Source organism: Coregonus clupeaformis, chromosome 24, assembly GCF_020615455.1.
Source record: "Coregonus clupeaformis isolate EN_2021a chromosome 24, ASM2061545v1, whole genome shotgun sequence".
Classification (NCBI taxonomy): domain Eukaryota; kingdom Metazoa; phylum Chordata; class Actinopteri; order Salmoniformes; family Salmonidae; genus Coregonus; species Coregonus clupeaformis.
In genome coordinates, this window is record NC_059215.1 from 40,201,940 (window position 1) to 40,215,489 (window position 13,550).

The 13,550-nt window shown below is 46.7% G+C and overlaps 1 protein-coding gene across 1 annotated transcript in view; it reads right to left on the bottom strand.

Annotated features, from left to right (window-relative positions):
* Nucleotides 1-11,643, bottom strand: part of LOC121538133 (voltage-dependent L-type calcium channel subunit alpha-1D-like) — an 80,546-nt gene extending 68,903 nt beyond the window's left edge. The window contains exons 1-3 of the mRNA XM_041845924.2: nt 11,230-11,643; nt 9,693-10,053; nt 9,019-9,124 (exon numbers count right to left, since the gene is read on the bottom strand). Coding sequence (XP_041701858.2) covers nt 9,019-9,124; nt 9,693-10,053; nt 11,230-11,257 — 495 coding nt within the window. The 5' untranslated portion in view covers nt 11,258-11,643. The remainder of the gene's footprint in view (nt 1-9,018; nt 9,125-9,692; nt 10,054-11,229) is intronic.
* Between the last annotated feature and the right edge of the window lie 1,907 nt (nt 11,644-13,550).

The window sequence follows — 13,550 nt, forward strand, 5'->3', positions numbered from 1 at the left end:
TGCGTCTTAACACCCGCCCGCTTAACCTGGAAGCTAGCCGCACCAATGTGTCGGAGGAAAACACTGTTCACCTGACGACCGAGGTCAGTCTGCAGGCGCCATGCCCGCCACAAGGAGTCGCTAGAGCGCGATGAGCCAGGTAAAGCCCCCCAGCCAAACCCTCCCCTAACCCGGACGACGCTGGGCCAATTGTGCGCCGCCCTATGGGACAATTCCTTCAACCTCATGGCTTGGTTTTTGCTCTGACATGCACTGTCAACTGTGGGACCTTATATAGACAGGTGTGTGCCTTTCCAAATCATGTCCAATCAATTAAATGTACCACAGGTGGACTCCAATCAAGTTGTAGAAACATCTCAAAGATGATCAATGGAAACAGGATGAACCTGAGCTCAATTTCGAGTCTCATAGCAAAGGGGCTGAATACCTATGTAAATAAGTTATTTCTGTTTCTTATTTGTAATACATTTGCAAAAATGTCTAAAAACCTGTTTTTGCTCCTTGCTCGGGCAGGCTTCGGCGTTCGTCGTCCCCGGAGTACTAGCTGCCACCGATCTATGTTTCTGTGTTTGCCTTGTTTTGTCTTGATTGTGTACACCTGTTTCCTATTATGTTGTATTGTATTCCCTATATAACCCTCTGTCGTTCATTGTGTGTTGTGTGTGATTGTTCTCGTCATTTTCGGCAGTTGCTATTGTGCGGGTATTCTCCTCCCTGTTTGGAGGTTGTTTGGAGGTACGTTTCCAGTAGCTCGGTGTCCTGTGTTTGACTTCGCCTACCGCATTCACGTCGCACTTTGACAGAATCACACACCACTCATGGAGTCAGCAGGAACGGCGGTGCCATCTGGATCTATGGAGGCAAGCGTCGAACACCAAGCTGCCATGATCCAGGCTCTCGGCACCGCCATGGAACAGGGTGGTGAACACCATTGAGCGATGGGAAAGAGGGGGTCTACCTATACCCCCTCCAACGATACCACCACCATCGGCGTGCCCATCGCTTCACCTCCGGGGTCCAGTGGGATTCGGCTCTCGCTCCCGAGGGCTTATGATGGCACAGCGGCCGGGTGCCAGGTTTCCTACTCCAGGTTGAACTCTACCTAGCAACCATTCACCCGGCGCCCTCGGGATACGAGAGCATGTCCGCCCTCATCTCCTGTCTGTCCGGCAAGGCGCTGGAGTGGGCCAACGCCGAGTGGGGTGGGATAGACGCCGCTACGGTCAACTATGCAGAGTTCACCCGCCGCTTCCGGGCAGTATTCGATCATCCACCAGAGGGTAAAGTGGCGGGTGAGCGTCTATTCCACCTTAGACAGGGGAGGAGGAGCGCGCAGGAGTTCGCGCTGGACTTCCGGACGCTGGCTGCCAACGCGGGATGGAATGAGAGGGCCCTCATCGACCACTATAGATGTAGCCTGAGGGAGGACGTGCGTCGGGAATTGGCCTGCAGGGACACCAACCTCAGCTTTGATCAATTGGTGGACATGTCTATTCGCCTGGATACCCTGTTGGCTACCCGCGGACGTCCGGATTCGGGGCCGTCCATTCCATCCCCCAGCACTTCCGAGCCGACCCCTATGGAGCTCGGGGGTGCTGGTGCTAGGAGACCAGGAGGGAGACCAGGAGGAGGCCGTCCCTGCACCAACTGTGGCCGCAGAGGACACACTGCTGGTTGGTGCTGGGGGGGGTCTCCCTAGGAATAGAGGCAGTGGGCGACGCACTGATGAGTCATTCCAGGTGAGTAGGCACCCAACTCACCCAGAGCTCTCTGTTGCTCATATGTGTATTAAAGTGGTGTTTCCCGAGGTTTCTCCTCACTCCCAGCATAAGGTGCTAGTAGATTCAGGCGCAGCTGGGAATTTTATCAATCACCAGTTCACCTATAAGTTAGGGATTCCTATCGTACCTGTTGATGTGCTCTTCCCTATCCATGCCCTAGATAGCCGCCCTTTGGGGTCAGGATTGATTAGGGAGGTCACGGCGCCTCTCCGGATGAAAACGCAGGAGGGTCATGAGGAGATATTACGTTTGTATTTGATTGATTCTCCTGCGTTTCCCGTGGTGTTGGGGCTTCCCTGGTTAACATCTCATGACCCCAACATTTCATGGCAACAGAGAGCTCTCAAGGGATGGTCTGATCAGTGTACTGGGCGATGTGTAGGCGTTTCCGTAGGGGCAACGACGGTGGAAAGCCCGAACCAAGTTCCCACCTTGCACATGCCACCTAAGTATGCCGATTTGGCACTCGCCTTCAGTAAAAGAAGGCGACTAGACCTCCAAGTAGGCGCTGCGCTTCCACGTAGTCATGTGTATCCTCTGTCTCAGGAGGAGACGGCAGCTATGGAGACCTACGTCACCGAATCTCTGAGACAGGGTTACATACGGCCGTCCACTTCCCCTGCGTCCTCAAGTTTCTTTTTGTGAAGAAGAAGGATGGGGGTTTACGCCCGTGTATTGATTACCGTGGTATCAATCAGATCACAATCAAATACAGCTATCCTCTCCCTCTGATTGCTAGTATGACGGAGTCATCTACGGGCGATTCTTCACAAATTGGATCTCAGGAGCGCGTACAACCTGGTGCGCATTAGGGAGGGAGATGAGTGTAAGACAGCATTCAGTACCACCTCGGGTAACTATGAGTACCTCGTCATGCCATACAGTTTAATGAATGCTCCTTCAGTCTTCCAATCATTTGTGGACGAGATTTTCCGGGACTTGCATGGACAGGGTGAAGTGGTATATATTGATGACATTCTAATATACTGCGCTACACGAGCCGAGCATGTGTCCCTGGTGCGTCGAGTGCTTGGTAGACTGTTGGAGCATGACCTGTATGCGAAGGCGGAGAAATGTCTGTTCTTCCAGGAGTCCATCTCCTTCCTGGGACATCGGTTGTCCGCGTCAGGGAGTAGAGATGGAGATTGACCGCGTTTCTGCTGTGCGTAATTGGCAGACTCCCACCACGGTAAAGGAGGTGCAGCGCTTCTTGGGTTTTGCCAATTACTACCGGAGGTTTATCCGGGCTTTGGACAGGTAGCAGCTCCCATTACCTCTCTGCTAAAGGGGGTCCGGTGCGCCTGCAGTGGTCGGCTGAGGCGGACAGGGCGTTTAAACGTCTGAAGGACCTGTTTACCTCGGCTCCGGTGCTGGCGCATCCGGATCCCTCTTTGGCATTCCAGGTGGAGGTGGACGCTTCCCGAGGCTAGGATCGGCGCTGTGCTGTCTCAGCGCTCGGGTACGCCACCTAAACTCTGCCCCTGTGCTTTCTATTCTAAGAAGCTCAGTCCGGCGGGCGCAATTATGACGTGGGGGACAGGGAGCTGCTAGCTGTGGTTCAAGCCCTGAAGGTGTGGAGACATTGGCTTGAGGGGCTAAACACCCTTTTCTCATTCTGACTGACCATCGTAACCTGGAGTACATTCGGGCAGCGAGGAGGCTGAACCCTCGCCAGGCAAGGTGGGCTATGTTTTTCTCCCGCTTTGTATTTAAGCTCACCTATAGACCAGGGTCCCAAAACGCTAAGGCAGACGCCCTGTCCCAACTATATGACACAGAGGAGAGGTCCATTGTGCCCACTCCCATACTCCCGGAGTCTTGTCTGGTGGCACCGGTGGTGTGGGAGGTTGATGCGGAAATCGAGCGGGCGTTACGTTCCGATCCTACTCCTCCACAGTGTCCAGAGGGTCGGAAGTACGTGCTGCTCGAGGTTCGCGATCGTTTGATATACTGGGCTCACACGTCACCCTCCTCTGGTCATCCGGGTATTGGTCGGACAGTGCACTGCCTTAGTGGGAAGTACTGGTGGCCTACTTTAGCGAAGGACGTGAGGGTTTGTTTCCTCCTGCTCGGTGTGCGCCCAGTGTAAGGCGCCTAGACACCTTCCCAGGGGGAAGTTACAACCCCTACCCGTTCCACAACGGCCGTGGTCTCACCTATCGGTGGATTTTGTCACGGACCTTCCCCCCTCCCAGGGGAACACTACGATCTTGGTCGTTGTGGATCGGTTTTCTAAAGCCTGCCGTCTCATTCCTCTGCCAGGTCTCCCTACTGCCCTACAAACTGCTGAGGCCCTGTTTACACACGTCTTCCGGCACTATGGGGTGCCTGAGGATATAGTGTCTGATCGGGGTCCCCAGTTCACCTCTAGAGTCTGGAGGGCGTTTATGGAAAGTCTGGGGGTCTCGATTAGCCTTACCTCAGGTTTTCACCCCGAGAGTAATGGGCAGGTGGAGAGAGTGAACCAGGATGTGGGTAGGTTTCTGAGGTCGTATTGCCAGGACCGGCAAGATGAGTGGTCGGGATATATTCCCTGGGCAGAGATAGCCCAAAACTCACTCCGCCATTCGTCCACTTACCTTACGCCTTTCCAGTGTGTGCTAGGTTATCAGCCGGTCCTGGCACTTTGGCATCAGAGCCAGACCGAAGCCCCTGCGGTGGACGAGTGGTTTCGGCGCTCGGAAGAAACTTGGAACGCTGTGCATGTCCATCTGCAGTGGGCTATCAGGCGGCAAAAGGCGAGCGCCGATCGCCACCGCAGTGAGGCTCCGGTGTATGCACCGGGAGATCGGGTCTGGCTCTCAACCCGAAACCTGCCCCTTCGCCTGCCCTGCCAGAAGCTGGGTTGGCGGTTTGTGGGGCCATTTAAAGTCCTGAGGAGACTGAACGAGGTATGCTATAGGTTACAACTGCCCATTAATTACCGCATTAACCCCTCGTTCCATGTGTCTCTCCCTCAGGCCGGTGGTGGCTGGTCCACTCCAGGAGAGTGAGGTACGAGAGGCTCCTCCGCCCCGTTGGACATCGAGGGGCTCCGGCGTACTCAGTCCGTTCCATCTTGGATTCGAGGCATCGGACGGGGGGCCTGCAGTATCTCGTGGAGTGGGAGGGGTACGGTCCGGAGGAACGGTGCTGGGTCCCCAGGAGGGACATCCTAGATCCCTCCATGTTGAGGGACTTCCACCGGAGTCATCCGACTCGCCCTGCTCCGCGTCCTCCTGGCCGTCCCTGAGGCAAGGGGGGTACTGTCACGGAATCAGCCGAGGCTGCTCCTCCTCCTTGCTCGGGCAGGCTTCGGCGTTCGTCGTCCCCGGAGTACTAGCTGCCACCGATCTATGTTTCTGTGTTTGACTTGTTTTGTCTTGATTGTGTACACCTGTTTCCTATTATGTTGTATTGCATTCCCTATATAACCCTCTGTCGTTCATTGTGTGTTGTGTGTGATTGTTCTCGTCATTTTCGGCAGTTGCTATTGTGCGGGTATTCTCCTCCCTGTTTGGAGGTTGTTTTGTACTCTGGTTACTTTGTTAGTAAAGTACGTTTCCAGTAGCTCGGTGTCCTGCGTTTGACTTCGCCTACCGCATTCACGTCGCACTTTGACAATTATGGGGTATTGTGTGTAGATTGCTGATGAAATGTTTGTATTTAATCCATTTTACAATAAGGCTGTAATGTAACAAAATGTGGAAAAAGTCAAGGGGTCTGAATACTTTCCGAAGGCACTGTATAACACACACATATTATACAGTGGGGCCCGAAATGATTGACACCCTTGATAAAGATGAACAATAATGACTGTATAAAATACATCATTTAAATATTGAGCTATATTGTATGCTCAAGAAAATTGGGAAATTATATTGTTTTATACTAATACAATTGCTCAGAAAAATAGATTTTGTTTAACAAAATAAGGTGGTCAAATGTTTAGTATTTGGTCCTATATTCCTAGCACGCAATGACTACATCAAGCTTGTACCCCCAAGAGATGTTCACCTCTCACCATTACCAATAACAGGGGAGGTTAGCATGTCTTAGGGGTATGATCTTTGACCCTCTGTAACTTTCTCACACACGTGGTCAAAGGTCATAAGTATAAGTACCCACCAGATCATAGCCAAGCTCAATATGATCCTTATCGTCATCCCAGCCACAGCAGGGGTCAGTCAGACAGAGTCACATGATCCACTGTTAAACCCTCCTTCTTTTCATAGACCCACCTCCCACTCATGGCCTAGACCCTGACCACTCACCCTCTCCGTCTCTGTCTGCACAACCTCCACTCATCTACTGGGCACTAATCCACAGCACAGCTTAATCCTCCAAACCTGGCCACATACACACTCATAGGGACACAGAGAGATGTGCGCACACACCCACAAACTCACACACACACACACACACACTCTTTCTCTCTCTCAATATAGGATATTCCTACAGATACTGACATGCACACCAGATAAAGAGCCACACTGGCGTGAGTAGCCATGCTCAATGACACATGAGGGTCTCAAGCCGCTAAGTGGCCATCACACAGTACAACACGCAATCAATCAATCAAATGTATTTATAAAGCCCTTTTTACATCAGCAGTTGTCACTAAGTGCTTTACAGAAACTGAGCCCAAAACCCCAGAGAGCAAGCAATGCAGATGTAGAAGCACGTGGCTAGGAAAAACTCCCTAGAAAGTCTGGAATCTAGGAAGAAACCTAGAGAGGAACAAGGCTCTGAGGGGTGTCCAGTCCTCTTCTGGCTGTGCCGAGTGGAGATTATAATAGTACATGGCCTTATACTCTTAAGACACACATGTAATCATCCTTAAGACACACGCACTCATTCATGCTCAAGATCTGCACTTATACTGGTCCACCCTTACAGTGTTCAAATTAGGATTACACCCTAAGAGAGAGTGCATTCAAGGTTTTGATAGATTAGGAATTTTTGGTTTCATTCATGCTAGCTAGCATATTAAGCACACACCAGGCTTGAGGTCAATTCCATTTACATTCCAGATAATTCAGGAAGTACACTGAAATTCCAATTGCAATTCTCTTCAATGCTTTTCAATTGGGAAAATGTGGAATTGGAATTTGGTTTATTTTCTGTGTGTGTGTGTGTGTGCCTGTTTGTTGTTAGTGCACAGACACTGGAAAGTATTTAACTCATGCCAACTCACCCAACAGATGTTGAAATCTAAAACCACATTTCCCAGAAAGCCAACTATCCGCTTTAACAAAGACAGGAAGTTCACATGACCCAATCACCTGAATCTCTACAGTTTCACAGTAGAAATCCTCAGATGTTGATAGGTCAAATCCCTCAAATAATACAAACTACTGTCCTAAAGGAAAATTCTTTAGTGACTCAGTTCACTCTAGCGTTCACTTCAACAATAACCATGATGGAGGAATCTGCATCCTTGGCCTGTTGGCAACAAAAGCAGGAAACAGCATTATAGGAAACAGCGGCGTTCTATAATGTCTTCCACTGTTGCCACAATACTGCCTACTGCTCCTATACAAGTTATACACATAAAATAAGAAGGGTGGGAGAAGCTAAAATATGCTATAAATTACTCTCTCAAAATGTGTTCACAACAGCGTTATACCTCCAGCAATTTACAACAAATAAATTATATGATCTCCTTCCTGCTATTTTAAAATGTATTTATTCTGACGAGGGCTTTGAGAATAGAGAAAACCTCCATAAAATAAAGCTTGGACATGAGATGATGCTGACCAGAGATCTGTTTTTTAATACTTATTTCTCTAAGAAGATCTCAGGGCAATTTCAGTCACAGCACGACAAGTTCACAGGCATGCGTCTTCCAGTACAATCTAAAGAGGACTAACATCTTTTCACTTTTTTAACAGTTAGCAGCCTGACGATCAAATGGATTTGTAGTTTATTTCTAGAGACTGGCATGCCATTGGATCTGCATGCACAGAGATGGAATAGAACCGAGATAGATGGTCAATCTAACACACAAAGATGAAGCGAAATTCATCAGAAACTCTGAATATCTATAGCCACCTCTCATGTCATCCTTCCCTGTGCCACTCTCTGTAAATCGTGAGATACAAGGTATACAGCTCTGTGTGTCAAAATGGAATTAAATATCTTTGACAACCACCTGTTACATATTGTAGCGAATTCGGGTGGTAGCCTCGACCAGGACTCAAACCATTACGCCAAGAAGTCCAAACCTCTTGATGAGGTCGTCAAGAGGCTACCACCTTTCTTCGGGAGAGCGTGTCCCCACTTGGTATAGACCAAGTCCCTCATGTGTACACGCCCCACGGCCCCCAATCCCACTTTTGACACCAGTGTAGCAAATTTGGGGGGTAGCCCCGACCGGGACTCAAACCCGGGTCCAGCGACTATCAAGCCAACACCTTAACCGTTATGTCAAGAGGTCAAAACCTCTTGATGAGGCAGCTACAATATAATTCACAATCATCTGTTTGCTGATCACCGTTACTGATTGCAAATTGACATATATCTGGTCCTAGAACTATACTTGCTGATTGACATATAACTGGTCATAGAACTATAATTGTAACTATAACTATAACTGCTCATTGTGAATGATTATATTTCATCATTTTCATTGCCTTATTGATGTTATGCTGCAGCTGCACTGCACATATAGTCTGTGTATGATTATATCAGCACCATAAAGAAACTAACATGGTATAACAAATGATCAGGGCATTCTCCTCTCCAAGCCCTCACTACTGTGTGTGGAACAGACTGGGCATGACACACAGGACAGATGACCTCCAGAACAGACTAGCGTAGCATACTGTTTGCGTCAACAAACGAAACATGATACATCACCAAATAATGACGGGAAACCCCTGAGGCCATGCAGGGAACAACCAATCCCAAGCCAGGCCCAGCAGACAGGTTAAAGACCAATATGTGTAGCCATAGTGATGTCAACATGAACAGTGTGTGTTCCCCAGTGTGTGTGTGTTCTTCAGACTACCTATGGTGAGCCACATCCACCAGCGGCAACACACAAAGCACAGTAAATTGCAGTCTACAACTGCAACAGTGTAGTGCCAATCCTGAATGTACCCTGATTCCCCAGAAGTACCCTGATGAAGGTGTAACATCGTCCATCCATGCCATGGTTAACTCAGTATTCAATAGCAGAAAAGATTCTCCTAGATAAACTATAAACAACTTTCACTTCCTGAAGCCCAACTATACTGTAGAATAGAATGCTCACCAGGTCGTGGTTGGTGGAGTTGGAGTCGTCCTCTGGGAAGGGGATGTAAACAGCTAAGGCCACACAGTTGGCAAAAATAGAGAGCAGTATAAAGATATCAAAGGGTCTGAGGCACACAGTTAAGGGACAATGATCAAAGCACACGGTCAATACATGAGTGTCAACAGAGAGAGCACATTGCAGTCATGTAAAGGTAGATGCTTAAGTAAAAAGAACAATGCTTAAAGCAAACATTTTCAAATACAGCGACATCATCAGTTTGATAGATGACGGAGAGCTTACTCCTTATCATAGGATTGTCTTAATGTGCCATCTTTAGAAACACACTGTCTGTGATGTCTGCATTCAGCACTACACTCAAATGAACTCTCTAGACTGTCTCCAACCGAGGTCTGGTCTGGGAGTGTTTTCAGCTTAGAAGAGAAAAGACTCAGACAAAGGCAAGGCTACATGATCACTATAGAGACTGCAGAATAAATGATTTTGTTGCTGCTTGTTTGTTTAGTGCTTGGGAGGGATGCTAACTATCAGAGAATGACACTTGCCATCATGGCTACCATGGACTGCTTTCGCCTGTCAACGAATAGACCAAAAGCCACAGGTGTTTTCCATGGTCCCATGTGGAGAGACAGAGAGTCCCTGTATATCTCCATTGAGAGCCCCAGAAAGGATACTTCCACTCCACCAGGCTGATGCAGGCTCTGCGGATGGGGTTGTTGAGGGTGAGGCAGAACAGGGCCCTGGGCGGTCTGCTATTGGTGGAGCCGCCCTGCTTCTTGCTCTTGGCATACTGCTGCCTCTTCCTCTGTGACAGTGAGCCCACCGGGGCAGGCGTGGCCCCAGGGACAGAGGGGCAGGTGCTCATGCTCTGGGGGGCGTTGCCCTGGGCGTTACGAGCAGCATGGATCGCGCCCTGCCAGGAGATTGTGCCAGACCGGGGGCAGGATTCGGGCTGCGGGTGGGAGGGGTTTTCTGACCTGAGGGCCGGCGTGTCACCAGAGGGATGGGCTCTGGTGCTGCTGGCATACTGTGCCCCTGAGGAAAGACAGAAGGGGGGGTAGAAAGGGGAAGTGAGAGAGAAAGGCATGAAATACAAACTGTATTTGAAACTCAGTGAAGGTGCCCTCACCAGTCTCTGTGACTGTGCAGTGACTTTCAGAGCTCCAAACCTGCAGAACATTCCTCTAGCCATGTATTCAACCAACAAGTCGCCATGCGACACTTCAATATTGAAATAAACCTTTTAACGATGCATGTATTTCATGCAGATCACAGGGAGACACTACAAGTGAAGCCAATTGGCTTTATTTAGTATGTATGCCTAGTTAGTGGTGCATCTTTTCTTTTCATATTCTAAAATATGTTTTTTTTTGTCTCAGAAAACCACTACATTTCATTTATATTGGCAAACATGAATGTTGCAGTGAGCTGATTAGAATGGCAAGATGTAATCAAAGCAATGACATCCTTGGACAGGATAGTGATGTTGTTAGTGTTTGATGAGAGGGGGCTAAGCTTACCAGGGAGCATTCCCTTGACAACTAATGAAAACACAGAGGACACAAGGGAAGGCTGCTCATTGTAAGAGCCTAGTCAACCATATGGATGCTACATAAAAGGGAAAAGGGAAATTATTTATAATTAAAATAATTATTTATTTCTGGTGATGACCTAATGTAATACTGTGAAATGGATTACATAATCCACTGTTACAACAAATTAAGTAATTAATCCAACATCTGTTGCAGGCTCAACTGTTGATGCAAAACTGAGTCAGACAAATACAATTTAATTATTTGAATCTAAATAATTTCACTGCTTCCTCTCACCTAGACTAGACTTCATTTGATCATAGTCCAAACTTCCATCAAATCAATCCACAAATAAACCTACCTTTTCTCCAGGACTACCTTTCAGCTGATTATTCTAATCTAGTACCGAGACATCAGTGATATCCACTGCTTATAAAAAAAAATGAAAATAAAATAAAATAATAATAATAATAATAATAATAATAATAATAATAATAATAATAATAATAATAATAATAAAAGATGCTCGCAGCACAAAACAAATAGAAAGCATTGGGCTCCGGGTCACAAGAGTGACAAATACGATAAGACTCACACAATACATATATACAAGAGCGCACGAGCGTCCTCCCGACAGCACAGCGCTCTAGTGACAACTGAGTCAAAGCATCGGATTTACCTTCGGGCTGTTCCTCTGCTTCTTGCATCCTCCTATCCACATTGAAACTCCGTTTTAATTCCAACACAGTCCAAAAAATATCGAAAAGTGTAACAATAAACGATAAAGCAAAGTATTCAACTACATTTAATAAAGTCTACAGAACCCCAGAGAGTAGCCTATACCACAAACAGCTTTGCATTGCAACATCCGGGTGTTGTGCATGATGGATCGTAGATGGGTAAAATACAGACGCCTACATTATATCCTGGATCAGTGGTCCATAGGCAAAAAGTCCCTTCGAAGTTTTTGGTTAGATTACTGAAGCAACAGGAAAACAGCTGTGACCATCCTCTCAAGAAGGACGCGAAGATATGATTTTGGACCCTGTGTCCAAGGTGCGCAACGTGTCAATGTTCACTCTCTTACGGGCATCCCATGCTAATCCGTTTAGAGATAGCAATATACTGTAGTAGTCTACCAGAAATGGTTGTTGTAAATAAATCAGCTTCTGAGTTGGGCCAATGCCAGTCAATTCAATGACATAGTCATCATTGACCGACCCGCCTTTCCTTTCCAACTAGGGCGACTGTCTCGAGACGCGCAAAACAATAAGGCAATGGATGGCCATATAGCCTAATAACCATCTTCAATTAACCATAATAAATCAAACGAATAAGTAAAACGAATAAATCATGGGCCTAATATGACTATGACATTGATGAAATAACTATGATAAACATGTGTAGGTTTAAGGTTAATCAATGTGTTGCTCAATAACTTTCCAGGGCAATCACAGAGACAAATATGCCTGTGGCATAGTAAATTAAGTACCCCCGCGGACGGACGCATGGACGCACCAAACACACACCACACACCCACACAACGACACTGACACGATAATAAAATATGCATGATTTTGGATTAATAAGAGTCACTAACTGAGGTTGGGACAATAGATAAAATAAAATAAAATAAAATGTTATTTGTCACATACACGTGTTTAGCAGATGTTATTGCGGGTTTAGCGAAATGCTTGTGCTTCTAGCTCCGACAGTGCAGTAATATCTAACAAGTAATATCTAACAATTTCACAAGATGTGTTTATGAGCTTGGTAGGGTACAAATATCTTATTATAACCCAAAAACGAATGACCTATTGCTCCTGTTTTGGCTATAATTGGCAACTCTTAAGTTGTAAATGATTCGTTTTTTATCTCACATAATTGAAATCCCTGCATGGATATTTCAGATATGAAGTACTGTATGCACACCTTGCAGATTTCACATTTAATAGGTTATTATTCATCATTCTGTCACTCTCATTATATCACTTGGTTTTTAAAAGGCTATACTTTTTATTCTAAAAAGCCAAACAATTATTAGCCAATTATTAGCCAAACATAGGCCAACATCTGGCACATAGGCTATCATGTAATGCACGCTCATGGTGAAGACATTATGCATATAAATTGTAGACCTATAAAATAAATCAACAGCAGTAGCGTGTATACATGGATGCCAAGGGAAGCCAGGCTTCCCCAAAAAATTGACCAAGAAAAAAACATAAAATAATATATATTTCGTCACTCTGTGTTTCATAATTGTCCTTCAATTCGCTGAATGTATCTCGCCGGAGAAAGCATCCGAGCGAGCGAAACAGCGCCCCTCTGTCTTTGTATGTGTAGGCCATCTATCTGATGCTGTCTGGTCCAAAAGAGTATGACATTGTGGCCGCACGTAACATTGAATGCAAAGGAAGGCAGGAGCATTTGGCTTCCCTTGATAAAAAAAGTATAAAATAATAGTCAATCAGCGTTGAGCTAAACTGAGCGAGCTCAACTGTGAATGGTCCTGGTGCACCAAAAAAAAGTGTCAAGGGAAGCCAGTTTGGATTTGGCTTCACTCCTATCAACTTGCATCCAGAGCATCATTGACAGAAACAACTTGAATTGTTGCATCTCGTGGTATTGTTGTCCTCCGGTGGCTAGCTAGCTAACTAAAATTAGCACTTTCCTAAATTAGCCATGGATGGAGATAGGAATTTGGAGTTGTGGTTTTACTTAATTCTCCATACTGGCCAATGATTATAACTGCGATTCTGATCCAACCATTAATTCATACATTGTGCCCCTGGCCTGAGAGGATGGAAGTTTAATATGTAGCTAGATGTAGAAGTCTAATGTTAACTAGCTAATGTTGCCCATGAAAGGAAGTTAGGCTAGCGAGCAAGCATTTTAGCCAGGTAGCCTAGGACAACAAAAAATAAATGAGTGTACTTTGTGACAGAGTGATATACCGTTTTGTCAACATGAAAGAGAGGAGAATGGTATTGGCATTTC